Source organism: Rhineura floridana, chromosome 8 (assembly GCF_030035675.1).
Source record: "Rhineura floridana isolate rRhiFlo1 chromosome 8, rRhiFlo1.hap2, whole genome shotgun sequence".
NCBI lineage: Eukaryota > Metazoa > Chordata > Lepidosauria > Squamata > Rhineuridae > Rhineura > Rhineura floridana.
In genome coordinates this window covers 5703112-5718901 of record NC_084487.1, presented here as the reverse complement: position 1 = coordinate 5718901, position 15790 = coordinate 5703112, and the positions used below count along the sequence as shown (strand labels likewise).

The 15790-nt window shown below is 44.7% G+C and overlaps 1 protein-coding gene across 1 annotated transcript in view; it reads left to right on the top strand.

Moving 5' to 3' along the window:
* Nucleotides 1–15790, top strand: part of LOC133390879 (collagen alpha-1(VII) chain-like) — a 69574-nt gene that overhangs the window by 27469 nt on the left and 26315 nt on the right. Inside the window, exons 13-17 of the mRNA XM_061640332.1 lie at nucleotides 613–666; nucleotides 2524–2577; nucleotides 4328–4390; nucleotides 6341–6403; nucleotides 12700–12816. Of these exons, the coding sequence (XP_061496316.1) occupies nucleotides 613–666; nucleotides 2524–2577; nucleotides 4328–4390; nucleotides 6341–6403; nucleotides 12700–12816 (351 nt within the window). The remainder of the gene's footprint in view (nucleotides 1–612; nucleotides 667–2523; nucleotides 2578–4327; nucleotides 4391–6340; nucleotides 6404–12699; nucleotides 12817–15790) is intronic.

The following is a 15790-nucleotide window of genomic DNA, read 5'->3' as shown; positions in this document are numbered from 1 at the left end:
GGGCCGGCTGCAGGCATGCGGGGGCCCTTGGGCATCAGCTTGCCCTGGCCCCCCGGTGGGTGGGTGGGTGCACGCGCACGCATGCAGCCCCCCCACGGCCCCCCTACTTGTCTAGTCTTTACCATTGCCCTTAATGAAGATGGCGGCAGCGGTTTCCGTAAGGGGAATGAAGCCTCCGCCGCCATCTTTGTTGATGGCACACGTGCGTGCTATGCGCGCACATCTCTGCCATCAACTGAGATGGCGGCAGCGGCTTCAGTACCTTAGGGAAGCTGCGGCTGCCATCTTCATTAAGGGCAATGCTAAAAAGCTGGCTGACAGGCAGGTGGGGGGGCGCGGATCGTGGAAGGGGAGCGGAGGGCCCCTCAGGGGCTCCTGTAGCTCCCGGAACCTTGGGCCAGTGCCCAACCTGGCCGCCCTTTAGAACTGGCCCTGTCCATCCTAGTGGTGATGGCACTTCAGCAGCAAGGAAAAGTCATTTCAGTGTGCAAGCATGGACTTCAGAGTTGGTGCCTCTGCAGGTGATGCAGGCTGCTCCTGAAACCTACAGCAATTGTATTAGGAGCTCTGTGTTCTGATTTTGCACTGAGCCTATATTTATTTTCTCCACAGGGGGGAAAAGGTGACCCTGGCCTAACTGGTGATATTGGACGGAAAGGTTCAAAGGTACAGTGTGAATGCTTCTAGAAAGAGTGTGCTGGGGGAGGGGTCTCCACTTATCACCATTACCTGCCCTGCTTGCAACTGTGAGGTCATCTATCCCTCTTCTCTTTCCTCTCCTTGTGATCAACCCCGATTCTTCTTCTTTTCCACCTCTGAGATCTGCCCTTGACAGTTTTATTTATTACTCCTTCTTTTACGCATTAACTACGTTTCTTACCTATCCTTCACCGTAGAGGCCCAGGGCAGAGTACGGTAAGTTCCATAAAATGGTAAAACGAAAATCAAAATGTCAACTAAATATCAAACAAAATAATTGCAAACTCTGAGCCATACCATAACATGTTAGACTTCTATTTCTCAGAAGAATGTTAGCAGGGACCAGATCTAACACAATCAATCCACCCCAAAGGGCTGGTCAAAGAGATGAATGGTGGAAGTTGTACTGCAGAGCTGGGAAACCTCAAGACCAGGCATCAAATGTGCCTCCCCAGGCATCTCTATGTGGCCCTTGGAACTCTCCTGAGGCCACACCCCTCACTGGCCCTGCTTTGCACCCCAAGTTTTTTGCTTGACTGGAATGTGTCACTGAACTCTGATCATGCCTGTCACTTGCCTGGATGGAGAATAGAGAGGGGTGTGTGACTCTGTGTGTGCAGAAACTAGCCTACTGGATAAAGGTAACATTTACGTTCGTCCCTTCACCCACTTTTGGCTCTGGTCCATGGACTCGTGATCCTCAGAAGGTTGCCCAGAAGGGAATGGGGCACTTGGGCTGAAAAAGTTTCCCCATCCCTGCTGTACAAGGAGAAATTCCACAGCCTGGGGGCCACCACTGAGCAGGCCATTTCCAAAAACAGTCCAAACTTAACATGACAGGAACAGCCATGCTTGTTGTTGTTGATCTTTATTATCATTATTATTGTTGTTGTTGTTGTTGTTATTATTATTATTATTATTATTGCCTGTCTTTCACCAGTAGGTCCCAGGGTGGGCTATAGACATTTAAAATACAGTATTAAAAACAAAACATATTACATTCATAGGAATAGGGTTGGTCCTGAAAACATGCCTGAAAATATATAAAGGGGGGGGAATAATTTTTAACCACACAAGGGAAGTGTGGGGAAGGGAAACTGAATCCTCCCCCCTTCCCTGCCTTAATTCCCTGCACTCCCCCATTTCAGCATCTACCTTCCCAGCCGGGCTCACGGTTCATATTTATTTATTTATTTGTATACCACCCCATAGCTGAAGCTCTCTGGGCGGTTTACAACAATTAAAACATTAAAAACAAATATACAAATTTAAAAACACATTTTTTAAAAAACAATTTAAAAACACATGCCAGAATGCCAGGGAGAAGAGGAAAGTCTTAACCTGGCGCAGAAAAGATAACAGTGTTGGCGCCAGGCCCACCTTGTCAAGGAAATCATTCCCTCATATGGAGACCTGAATGGGAGAAAAGAACTTGAAGCAGCAAAGTGGGGGTCAAGAGGTGATGGGGTGGAGAGATCAACCTCCTTCATCTGTGTGCTCCTTTTTGTCATGAGTACCATAGTAAGGGCGTGGAGTGATATACTGGGACTCGGGAGAAAGCACTAGTGATGCGGGACAGCTGGCCCAAAATGAGATCCCATTGCTGTCTTTTTTGTTCATCTTTACTGTCATTTACCTCTTCCTCCACAAAGAGCAGGGCCAAGTAAATATTCCACCTCCACTATTTTACTCTTACAACAATCCTATGAGGTAGGTTAGATTAAGAGATTATAAGTGGCCTGAGGTCACTCACTGAGGTCTGTGGCTGACCAGGGATCTGTCCTCATTGTATGCCTTCACTGTCTGGTTACAATTTGTCCTCAGGGTTTACGTGGGTTGCCAGGAAGGACAGGCCCGCCAGGAACATATGGGATCAAGGTAAGTCAGATGTTTGCTATTTTAAAAGGGGTGTGTGAACCATTGTATGTTTTTTCTTCCAAGCAGTCCTAGGTCTAACCTGAAACTTGCAAAGAACCTAATACAGTCCTAACAGAATATCTGCTGGGCTGTCCCTCTCATTAGGTAGAGCGAGGTGGCCACCTCAGACATACAATCTTCAGCATTATAAAAAGGAACCAATTTGTTATTTAGTTTGCAATTGTATTTTTATTGCCAGGGAGGAACAAAAAGTCCATATGGGATTTTCTTCTTCAGATGCCAAAATAACTTGTCTTGGTGGGGAGGAGGAACAGAGATGTTTGAAGGGGCAGAAGACCTTTTGTTTTTGCTTTTGCTGTAACACGGACATAATATGGTTACTCCTCTGGAAACTGCAGGGGCACAATTTCCTGCTCTGTCCCAGGCAGCAAAATGTCTTGAGTCAGCCTTGAAAATCTGAAACTTCCTCCCACATTTCATCTTTTTTTAAAAATTTCAAATACAACAGAAGGGGGGGAGGGAGGGCGCACGGACATCAGCTCACATTAACAATAAGAATGATCCATCACTCTTAATTTAACATGTATCCTGATACTCCGTTGTTCAATCCCGGTCCATTTTTGTTGTTGTTTCCACTTACTTTTGCACTTGCAGATTCAATCTGCTGTTTGGGTTATTTTGGTGGTGAAAAAAATTACATAATTTTTAATATAAATGCTTATGTAAATCCATGGCAGTGAATGGATAATAGTGACTGCAATTATGAAGATAATTACATAAGATTGGGGGAGGGGACTCAGGAAAAAAGTGTTGCCAATTACAGCCGCAGCCCACCACAAGAAATCAGTGCCGGTCGGAAAAGACAGCGGACGGTCAGATTCAGTTAAAATCTGGTACTAAGTCTGATTTAGTGGATATTCTTCCCCGTCCCTAATATTAATATGTGGCCCATATATCCAAGTGAGATTGACAATTATAAGTGAGGATGAGGGAGAAATTCAATTCAGTTCTCATTTAAATGCAAACTTACCACATTTGCACTTTCCAAAGCAACACAAAAACCAAAACACAGCCATCCTTTGAAATTTGCACTCCTCTGAATTTTGCAACGCGGTTCTCCAGCCAAGTAATGTGTACAAAACTTCATATACTGGGTTAAAGTGTTCATATAAGTGCATATATTGGTGAAAGAAATCATACAAAAACATATTAAAGGAAATTGCTTTGCAAAAATGTGTACATTAGGCAAAGCTGCATACAAAATGTGTACAATAGAAGAAATTTGCAGCAAAATGCTGATGAATTTTCACAATAACTTCTTTTTTTTTAAATGCAAACTTATGTGGAAATGTGCAAAACTGAACTTATGACTGGAAAAATGAGAAACTGACAGAAACTGAAAATGACAGATTCACCCATGCCTAACTCTAAGATATGATCTGAAGATTTTCCTGCCCTTTCCAAATTTGAACGCATATTCCCAATTCCATCTTCAGAGTATGACGAGACACAAACCCCATGGCTTCATCAGCAGCCAATGCCCCACTCCCCTGGGTTGCTCAGTTTACAGTCTAGCCTGATGAAGAGTTTTGGAGACTTCAAAAGCTTGCTCCCTGTTTGTGCCATTTTGGTTGGCCTGGTAAAGGGCTAAAACATTTGGCAGACATGGCATCCAAAAAGAAAAAAAAAACACTTGAGCCTGTGTGCTAAGAAGATGAGCTGATTTCTCTGCATCTCGTTCCATGCACAGGGAGAGATTGGCAGCACTGGGCAGCCGGGAACTTCGGGATCAGATGGGCTTCTGGGGCCCAAGGTGAGGTGCAAATCTCTTTTTTCATTTTGCCATCATCAAAGAGTGATGATTAGACAGTCTTACAGTCTAGCCTTTGGGATGATTCCTTTTTGGACCACAAAAGTTGCCCACATTTTAAATGGCCCTAAAATGGATGTGTATCACCATCCATTGAGAGCATTGAGGAATGATCTCCCTGCTGAATTACGAGAGGCCCCATCAATATTGGTTCTTGAAGACACACCTGTTTAGCAAGCGTCCCCTGATCTCCTGAGATGAACCCCCTCTTCAACAGCCTTAATTGTCCTGCTGTTTTTAATGGGCTTGTTTGTTACACATTTTAATTACGGATGTTTTCATGTTTTTGATGAAATTGTTTTATTATGTTTATGTATTTTAATTATGGGTAGCTATTTTTATAATCAGTTTTACAGTAGTTTTGCTATTGGCTTTTATTTGTTTGTGAACTGCCATGGTATTATCTAAGTGAATGGCTGTATACAGAATCATACAATCATAGAATCATAGAGTTGGAAGGGGCCTATAAGGCCATCGAGTCCAACCCCCTGCTCAATGCAGGAATCAAAATTAAAGCTTACCCAACAGGTGGCTGTCCAGCTGCCTCTTGAAGGCCTCTAGGGTTGGAGTGACGGAGAATTTTGTAGTTCGTTGGACTGGGGGTCCTTGAGGGAATTGAAGACATAGGCTTACAGCAAAAAGGTAGGCCCTTATTGGGTGACAAGCATACGCTTGGTCAGTCTCCCTCTGAGTGAGTGGAGAACTGCCTCATGGTACTCTTGCCTGGAGTTTTTATACACTTCATGACAAAGAAATTAGCATTAACGAATCAGGAGTTTACACATCAGTATTACATAGACATTGCATTGGCATTGCATTATGTTCCAGTCAATTTGGCAAAGTTCAGAACTTCACATACCAGTACATGAGCTGAGTTCTGCTGCTATTGAGCTAAGCATTTTAGCTATTGCAATTCTTCCTACGTTTTGGAGATACCAAGATGTTCAGCACAGTGTTCTACGTTATCTTATCTTTTCAGAGTTCAGGCTGTGCCAAGCATTTTATGCATTTCAGCTTAGCAGGCAGGAGAGACAGCTCCAAGAAGAAAAGGGTTCTGGCTGGCTACTAAACTTAGTAAAATATTCTAAACCTTTATAGCTTTATAAAAGAATATATTTTTATTTATTGTCTGAATATAAGAATTCTCCATCAGAAGAGCCCACCACCTCCCTAGGTCATTGGTTCCACTGTCGTACCGCTCTAACAGGAAGTTTTTCCTGAAGTTCAGTCGAAATCTGGCTTCCTGCAGCTTGACCCCGTTGTTCCATGTCCTGCACTCTGGGACGATTGAGAAGAGATCCTGGCCCTCCTCTGTGTGGCAGTCCTTCATTTCATATACATCATCATCATCATACTGCAATCTTTGGGGGAGTCTCTGTTGGCGGTTCTCCCCTGAGTCAGATGCATGGGTCAGGTAACTACTGGAAGCCATGCATTCAGTGTTGTGGAACACCCTCCCAACTGAGATTAGACAGGCACTCTCTTTGTTGAACTTCAGGCATATGGTGAAAACTTTCTTGTTCTTTAAGGTAGCGTTCAATTTTAGGAAGGGATCATTGTTTTAGTTTCTGTATGGTTTATTTTTATGTACACTGCTTAGAAATGCTGATGGTTAAGCATATATAAAGATCTTAAATAAATAAACTGCAAAGGAAAAAGGGGTGGGTGGAGAAGGGTTAAGCACCTTTCCCATCCAGCATTTCTCCACTTCAAATCACCCACTTGTGAAGTTGCTTTTCCCTAGAAGGAGTAACTTTTGAGGATTCCTGGGCAGCCATTTTTTATGGAACATGGAGTTTTGGCCCTTAATCTACCTTCTGCTGTGTTTAACAGTTTGCTTACAAACTGGAATTGATTCCATTATGGTTACCGTGATCTTTGGGCTTTGCCTAGGGTGAGCGCGGAGAGCCTGGCACAGATGGACCCAAGGGGATTTTGGGGCAGAAAGGAGAAAAGGTCAGTGCTCCCGAAATTATGTTGTGAAAGGTCATTCAGTCCTCCCAACATCCATCAGTCCCAGTTAACAAAGTTATATGCCATTACTGAAATACAGCTATCCTTTTTGCAAGGCAAATGCCACCTTTTCCCGATAAGATTTCCTTTGGGGTTTCTCTCCTTTGGGCTTTGTTCTGCTACAGTAGCTTTAAACCTTGCAGTGCTGGAAGCCCCCCTTGCTTCCCGAAGGGAGCAAAACGCTGGTGGAAAAGAGAGGGAGATTTGCCCCCACTGAATCACCATCCACTATTCAGAGCTGCCACTCACTATTCAGACTTACTATCAGAGCTTGGAAAAGTTACTTTTTTAAAACTACAACTCCCATAAGCCCCAGCTAGCATGGCCACTGGATTGGGCTGATGGGAGTTGTAGTTCAAAAAAAGTAACTTTTCCAAGCTCTGCTATCTTTCTATTGGAAGAAAATTATGTATGGTTTGGAGAAAGTGTATATACAGAAGTTTGTCTTCTAATTCTAGAAATCCAGGAGATCCAATGAAGCTGAATGCTATTTCAGACAAGATGAAATAGTTTTTCACACAGCACATAGTTAAACTGTGGAATCCTCTCCCACAAGACGTCCAGATGGCCACCAACTGGGATGGCTTTAAAAGGGGATCAAAAAAATCAGTGGAGGAAAAGGCTATCAATGGCTAGTAGCCACAATGGCTGTTTTCTACCTCCCCCTAAGGGTTAAGTACCTCTCCCCTCCAGCATTTCTCCACTTCAAATCATCTACTTGTGAAGTTGCTTTTCCCTAGAAGGAGCAACTTTTAAGGATTTCAGTGCACCCATTTTTTATTCCCAGTTACTGGGAATTAAGTGGGGAGGCCACTATCGCGCACAGGCCCTGCTTTTGGGCTCCCCATTGGAGCACCTGGTTGACCACTGTGAGAACAGGTTGCTGGACTAGAGGGACCTCTGGCCTGATCCCACAGAACTCTTTTTATGCACATTTCAAGTAGGAGGGGCAGAGTTACCCACTTCCAATTGGGACTGTGGCAGAGGGGAAGGGTTGAAGCCCCTCTCCCTTCACATCACAGCTCAGGGACCCAATGCAGAAACCACCAAAGGCCAAAGAATGTGAATATTGTCACGTCAGATTTGGTCCCCAGTGGTGTTGCTACCAGAGCTTTTAGGGTAGGCATGTGTTGTACTTAACAGAGGCCAGTCCTCTAGCCAAAGGGATGTTACGGGACAGTCCTATCTTTGAAGTTGTCCTCTGTTTGAAGGGCTGTTCAGTCCAGTTTGGTTTCCATTTGGAGACCCTGGCTGGGAGTCCAGAGTCTGTGAGTTCAAAGTGTCTCCTGGGTGTCAAGGGCCAGCTAAAGATCACCCCATAGGGAGTGGCTTAGGGGTTACATGCCCTGCCACCTGTGCAGCTGTGGGCAAGCCACATAGTCCCAATGAGCCCAGTTGCCCCCCAGCTGGCAGTTGCGGACAAGGAAGGGGCTGGCTTGTGCAGCTGTGGCAAGCTGAGCAGGCCCTGGCCAGCTGGGGAGGACTATCCTCAGAGGGAGGCAATGGTAGACCACCTCTGAATACCGCTTACCATGAAAACCCTATTCATAGGGTCACCATAAGTCAGGATCAACTTGAAGGCAGTCCATTTCCATTCCAAGAAGGAAGAACAAGGACCCTGAAATTGCCTATCAGCACCTGGACAGCAGACCGTGCAAACACACAGGTCACCTGCTTGTCATAGTCTTGTTCACCATTATAGTGAGATGTCTTGGATTTCTATGTAAATCACAGTCATTCCCCCCCTAATTTTGTGTCTATACACATCAATTAGCAAATTTTATGCAAATCTGTACCCCATGCCCTTTTTGGAAAACACATTTTGTCAAATTTACAACTCAACTATAATGCTGTGGCAAACATCGACAACAATCCCAACACCCCCTAAAATCCTAATGTCTTAAAGTCTAGAGTTAAGGCATAAAGTTAGGACAATTTAAATGCCACAGGAACAAATAACAAGGAAATATGAAATGGAGCCTAAGGCTGTTTTCACTCTACAGGACCTAGGAAAGTAAATTTACAATCCTGAGTTTAGCTGGGGTTTATTCCCAGGTCAGTGGTCTAGGATCATAGCCTGCATGAGGTAGTGAAAGGAACAGGATTCTCTGCAACAGGTCCTGTATAAACAGTTCATTGAGAGTGTCATAATAAAGAGTTAATTCTCACAACTGAATGTAATCCAGATGCTTGCACGTGTGAATGAAATTCATCATGGGGCTAACAGTCAACGTCAGGGCCAACTTGGGTTGGGGAAATGGCATACAGGTGGGAGTTACTACTACTGCTACTACTACTACTACTACTACTACTACTGCTACTACTACTACTGCTACTGCTACTACTGCTACTACTACTACTACTACTGCTACTACTACTACTGCTACTACTACTACTACTACTACTGCTACTACTACTACTACTACTACTACTAATACTAATAATAATAATAATAATAATAATAATAATAATAATAATAATGTTTATTTATAACGCCCTTTCCATCAAAGGGTGGCACACCAAACATAAACAATTAAAATAGCAACAATACATAAATGAACGTAACTCCGGATTTCAATCATCTTTGTAAAAGGCACCTAACGCCATCATCATCATTTAGGTTAAAAAATGAAAATGTCAGGAGATCTAATCATGGATCCCCTATGTCTCATCTATCGCTCCCCCCAAAACCCCCCACAGTAGCCCTGTGTACAAAGGAGTCTCCCCCCCAGGACTGTGTTCAAAGTCCCTGCCCAATTCGAATTTAACACCTGCCACGCTGCAACAGCTCCCCTATCTAAACTGAATATTGAATCAGTGCATCTTTTCAATGCGACATTTTCATAATGAAAAAGAAAGTTTCAGTTTAACTGCAAAAAAGCTTTGGTGGTAGCAACTATTAAGTTTCTAGCTCTCTGCTGTGTATTGTTTAGGTTGGCCTTCCCTGACCTTGTGGCCTCCTGATGTTTTGTACTGTAACTCCCACATGCGGACTGGGACCGATGGGAGCTAGAGTCCAAATCATCAAGAGAGCCCCAGGTTGGGGAAGGCTGTAGAAAATGAGCAAAGTACCTCACCAGGAGCGGTTTGCTAGGTGGGGTGGAGCTACTACTCTAGCTCCCTGGCAGGTGGGATGCTGCTGCTTACGGGGAGGGAGAGGAGTAGAGGCGATGGGGCAGAGACATTGACATGGTGCAAATGCAGCAGCAGGAGCGCTGGATTGGTTCCTCTGCACCGCACCAGCTTCCCTGCCATCTTGCCCTTCTTCCTCCCAGCAAGCAACATCGGCCTACCTGCTGGGAAGGTTGCGTAGCAGCTCCACTCCGCCTGGCAAGCCACTTCTGAAAAAGAGGAAGACCTCATTGGCCCTGGAGAGAGACAGAAGCTCAGGCCTCTTCCTGCTTCCTTGCTAAGTGTTCTAGTCATCCCACTTTTTTCAATCACTCTGTTTGTGCAGCCTCTCTCTCTGTTCTTCATAATTACATTGAGAGTCACTGGGGGTCACTTGTACTAAATGGGAACGTCGGCCCTCCCAAGCGTGGGGAACGCACTCCATCCATCTTCTCCAGGATCTCCCACCTTAATCAGCAAGCATGCCATGGCCTGCTTGGTTCAGTGATTCATCTTGTTCCCCGCAGGAGGGGTCCTCTTTCAGAGGGCGGCATCAACGTCTTGGAACATCGTTAGATGGATAGGCCTTCTCTATTTATAGATCCAAGAAAAAGAAGCGCACTTGAGGGAAAGGACTTATTCAGCTCGATAAAGAGGAAGTTAAGCAAGGGCTAACTGATGCATCACTCAAGTGATGCACAAGTCAAGACCATAAAAAACAGTGACATAGAAAGCGGCCTTATCCTGAGTCAGACCAAAGGTCCAGGTAAGCTCAGTGTTGTTGACGCTGACTGCCAGTGGCTCTCCAAGGGAGCGTCACAGCAATTTAAGAATACAATATTAGGAATATAATAGTGTCACCATTTTTTAAAAAATGGAACACAGTTTAAAACAAATCACAGTCACAGGAATAGGGTAGACTCTAAAAATAGCCCTTGCCTACCTAATTTGATGCATCAACCATCCTGATAAAGCTGTCTGCCATATGTGGGAAAAACAACCTTGCTGTTGGGCCTCAGCTCCTCCGTGGGGGCCAGGAAGGGGGAAGGCATGAGTTTCAGGGTCCCCAGCTGTCAGAAGGAGCGGTAGATCCAGGAGTTGTTGAGTCTCCGCAGGATAGGGGATGTGGGAGTGAGTTGGAGCCAGGGTCAGTTCCCACGGATAGCGCTCTCTGAAGAAGAGCGTGCCCCAGACCAAGACAAGGAGCCGTTGGAAGTTGCTCCAGAGGGCGCGCTCCCTCCCCCTCTGCCTAGCGGTTCTCGGGAGGCGCCAGGAGAGCAACCTCCCCCTGACATCGAGCCTGTTGCTGAGGCCCTTTCAGACGAGCCATTGGACGCCTGCCCCCCATCACCCCGCGTTTGTCGTCACGAGAAACGGACTGGTCAGAGGCAGGACTTGAGAAGGAGTCAGAGATTAAGGTCAAGGACTTTCCCTACTTAAACCTGTGGCTCCAGGGGAGGAGCTGCTGAGTCAACTTTATACGTTGCAGAGCATGTCTAGAGTGCAGCTAGGGAATTCTAGTGAGTTAGTTTAGTGCTCTCTATGAAACGTAATGCTTTTGATGTATCCATTACTCTTAATAAAACAAGAATTAATTACACCTGCGTCTCAGCCTCGTGGATCCCACTCTGAATGGGACACCTGCAAAATGCTGTTGTCTTCGAGCCCTGGCCACCACTATATCTGCCGCTAGCAGGACATTCATAACCATCCTCTTATATAGCATGTGGAGAGCCTCAAAGATTGAAAGCAAAGCTAGCAAGGAGTTCAGGACAATAGAACTAACACCTCCTGAGTTCTATCTCAGATAACAGCAGAAGCAATTTTCCAGTGTTTTAATATTCCTGTGCAGGAATGAGGAACATTTTTCAGTCCAAGGGCCTCAGTCTCTTGTGGAGAACCTTCAGGTGGTAGGCAGGGCAGGAGGGGAAAGAGGGTGAAGCAATGGATGTGACTTACCTTTGCCAGAGCTTGGATAAGTTACTTTTTTGAACTACAACTCCCGTTAGCCCAATCCAGTGGCCATGCTGGCTGGGGCTGATGAGAGTTGTAGTTCAAAAAAGTAACTTTTCCAAGCTCTGGCCTTTGTATAGTAGGCTACATTTCGACCACACAGAGATCACAGGATTCTACACACACACCACTGTCCACTCCCCATCCAAGCAAGCAAGAGGCATTATCACAATTCGAGGACACCTTATAGCCATGCAAAAACTCTCAGGGTGTGGAGCAGAGCTTGTGAGGTATGTAGCCTGGGAAGAGTCCCGAGGGCCACATGAAACAACCAGGAGGTTGAATCTGTGGAACGTGACCTCCGTTTTGCCATTTCTATGCTGGCGTGCCTCAGGAAATGATTGGTCCGTTCCTGGACAAAGTACCAGGAAGGTCAGCTAAACTAAGAACATAAGAAGAGCCTGCTGGATCAGTGGCCAATGTCCCATGTAGTCCAACATCCTGTTCTCCCAGTGGCCTACTAGTTGCCCATGGGAAGCCCATAAGCAGGACCTGAGTGCACAAGCACTCTCCTCTCCTGTTGCTTCCAGCAACTGGTTTTTGGAAGCGTACTCCCTCAGACAGTGGAGGCAGAACATATCCGTCAGAGTTAGCAGCCTTCTCCTCCATGAATTTGTCTAATTCTCTTTTAAAGCCATCCAAGTTGGTGGCCATCACTGCCTCTTGTGGGAGCGAATTCCATAGTTTAACTCTGCGCTACGTGAAGAAGGACTTTCTTTTGTCTCTCCTGGATCTTCTAACGTTCAGCTTCAATGGATGTCCACAACTTCTAGTGTTATGAAAGAGGGAGAAAAACGTTTCTCTATCCACTTTCTCCACACCGTGCATAATTCTATCAATCATTTCGCCTCTTCCTCGCCTCTTCTCCAAACTAAAAAGCCCCAATTGCCGTAATTGAGAAGACTGAGGGCCACGTTTGGGCCCCGGACCTGAGATTCTCCACCCCTGCTCTGATGTCTCAGGATGGACTGTGATTTATACGTTGTATTATGATTACTTTTCATGATATGAGCCCTCTTGGGTGAGTGAGCCCTGATACTGTAGGTGGTAGACAAATGTACAGATAAAAAAATACAAATGTGTTCTCAAAGGAAGTCTCTGTTTTGAATTTGCAGGGTGCCAAGGGAGTGCCCGGCCTGGGAGGCTTTAAAGGACAAAGTGGTTTACCGGGCAAGGCGGGTGAGGCTGGGCCACCTGGCCTGCAAGGAACGCAGGGTGAGCCAGGGGTACAGGTAAGTTCTGAAGAGCTCTGGCGGTCAGGAGAGGAAGTGCAGAAGCAGAATCTCTTGCACCATTTTTTTTAAAAAAATAACCTTTTTAAAAAACCAATCCAGATTTATATTAGTGAAATGAAATTACAATGTATATCCAGTAAATGATACAACAATCCTGTTTATTGATCATGGAAACAGATGAAGGCCACATCTAGACTATACATTTAAAGCGTTGTGATACAATTTAACAGTCATGGCTTCCCCAAAAGTTTCCTGGGAACTGTAGTTTGTGAAAGGTGCTGAGAGTTGCTAGGAGATTCCCCTCCCAGAGCTACAGTTTCCGGAGTGGTTTAACCATCAGTTCCTTTTCCCTGGGAATTGTAGCTCTGCGAGGAGAATAGCTGTCTCCTAACTTGTCTAATTCTCTTTTAAAGCCATCCCAGTTGGTGGCCTTCACTGCCTCTTGTAGGAGAGAATTCCATCTCACTGGCTTGCAGGATCCAGACCCATTTAAGGCTTCTCAAAGAGAACCACCAGCACTTGTCCAGAATTGGGCAGATGGGCCAAAATTGGGACAACATGGTCCCAACACTGTGGTCCTCTCAATAAAGGAGCTGCTGTGGTATATGCCAGCCAAACTGGCCTTCAGCGATTGAATGGCCAGATTTCATGTGCTACCATCTCAAATGCTTGGGGGTAGATATGCTGGTGTTCCTCTCTCCTTGAGGGTCCCTTGGAACCTCAAGTGGAATCTGTAGAACATGTCCTTCTGTTTCTATGCTGGAGCTCACAAGCAAATGAGTGGTCCATTACGGGATGAACTACCAGGAAGATCAGCTAAATTAAGAGCATAAGAAAAGCCTGCTGGAGTTGACCTGTGGCCCATCTAGTCCAGCATCCTGTTCTCACAGTGGCCAACCAGATGCCCATGGGAAGCCCACAGGCAAAACCTGAGTGCTAGAGCACTTGCTACTCTGTTGGTTTCCAGCAACTAGTATTCAGAAGCATACTTCCTCCACCAATGGAGGCAGAGCATAGCCATCCTGGCTAGTAGCCATTGATAGCCTTTTCCTCCATGAATTTGTGTAATCCTCTTTTAAAGCCATCCAAGTTGGTGGCCATCACTGTCTCTTGTGGGAAGTAATTCAGTAGCATAAGAATACGCTACATAAAGAAGTACTTTCTTTTGTCTGTCCTGAAACTTCCAACATTCAGCTTCCCTGGATATCCACAAGTTCTAGTGCTATGAGAGAGAAAAATGTTATTCACTTTCTCCATGCCATGCATAATTTTATACACTTCCGCCATGTCGCCTCTGACTCTCCTTTTCTCTAAACTAACAAGCCCCAAATGCTGCAACCTTTCCTTATAGGAGAGTCGCTCCATCCCCTGGATCATTCTGGTCGCCTTTTCTGAACCTTTTCCTGTCTGTCTCCAAGCAAATAATTGTATGTTAAATTATTTGCTGGAATAAATTAAAGGGAAATTTAAACCAAGAGTAGGGATGTTGAATAATCAACAGGGTAACACACTGACTGACCGAGATGAAATAAAAGGAAGATGGAAGCAATACACTGAAGAACTCTATAAAAGAGATGCAGGTATGACAGATTCATTCATGGAGGAACTGTATGATGAAGAACCAGAAATTTTAGAATGGGAGGTGAAAGCTGCTCTTAAAATACTTGGAAGAAACAAATCACCTGGAACAGAAAGCATACCAATAGAGTTGCTACAAGTTACTGAGACTGAATCTGTCCAAATTTTTGATAAAAATTTGTCAACAAATATGGAAAACTAAACAATGGTCCACAGACTGGAAGCGTTCAATGTATATCCCAATTTCAAAGAAAGGAGATCCCAGGGAAAGCAGTAATTATCGAACTATTGCCTTAATATCCCATGCAAGTAAAGTAATGCTCAAGATTCTACAACAAAGGCTCTTACCTTATATAGAGCGAGAAATGCCAGATGTCCAAGCTGGATTTAGAAAGGGAAGAGGCACCAGAGATCATATCACAAACATATGTTGGATAATGGAACGGAGCAAGGAATTTCAGAAGGAAATCACCCTGTGCTTTATAGATTACAGCAAAGCCTTTGATTATGTAGATCATGAAAAACTATGGAATACTTTAAAAGAAATGGGGGTACCACAGCATCTGATTGTCCTGATGCACAACCCATACTCTGCACAAGAGGCTACTGTAAGGACAGAATATGGAGAAACTGATTGGTTCCCCATTGGAAAGGGTGTGAGACCATGGACTGCGAAAAAGACAAATAATTGGGTGTTAGAACAAATTAAACCACAACTATCACTAGAAGCTAAAATGATGAAACTGAGGTTATCATACTTCGGACACATCATGAGAAGACACGATTCACTAGAAAAGACAATCATGCTGGGAAAAACAGCAGGGAGTAGAAAAAGAGGAAGGCCAAACAAGAGATGGATTGATTCCATAAAGGAAGCCCCAGACCTGAACTTACAAGATCTGAACAGGGTGGTTCACGACAGATGCTCTTGGAGGTTGCTGATTCATAGGGTCACCATATGTCGAAATCAACTTGAAGGCACCTAACAAAAGTCCCATTTGTATGTCACTGAGAGTGGCTACATTTCTATCACTGGCAATGAGAATAAGAAATCCATTAAACCACCTGAAACTGGAAGGATTCATTCCAGGGGGTTAGCTGACATTATTTGTTATTTTGTATATAACTGAAGTGCTATTACTATGTTACACTTTTGTGTGTATTTGTCCTGTATTTAAGATTTTGGGGTACTGTATGGTTTATTTCTAGTCGTAATATGACGATGACAATGGTGAAACTATCTTCAAGGGCAGCCCAGCAAACCATGCATCACGCAGCCCAAGCTAGCGACATGGTGGAAACATGGGCAACAGTGCTAGATCTGGGTCAGGGATTTGGGTAGTCACTAAGACCAAGAGAAAAGCTTAATCAGCTGCTGTGTGTCATCTGAAAA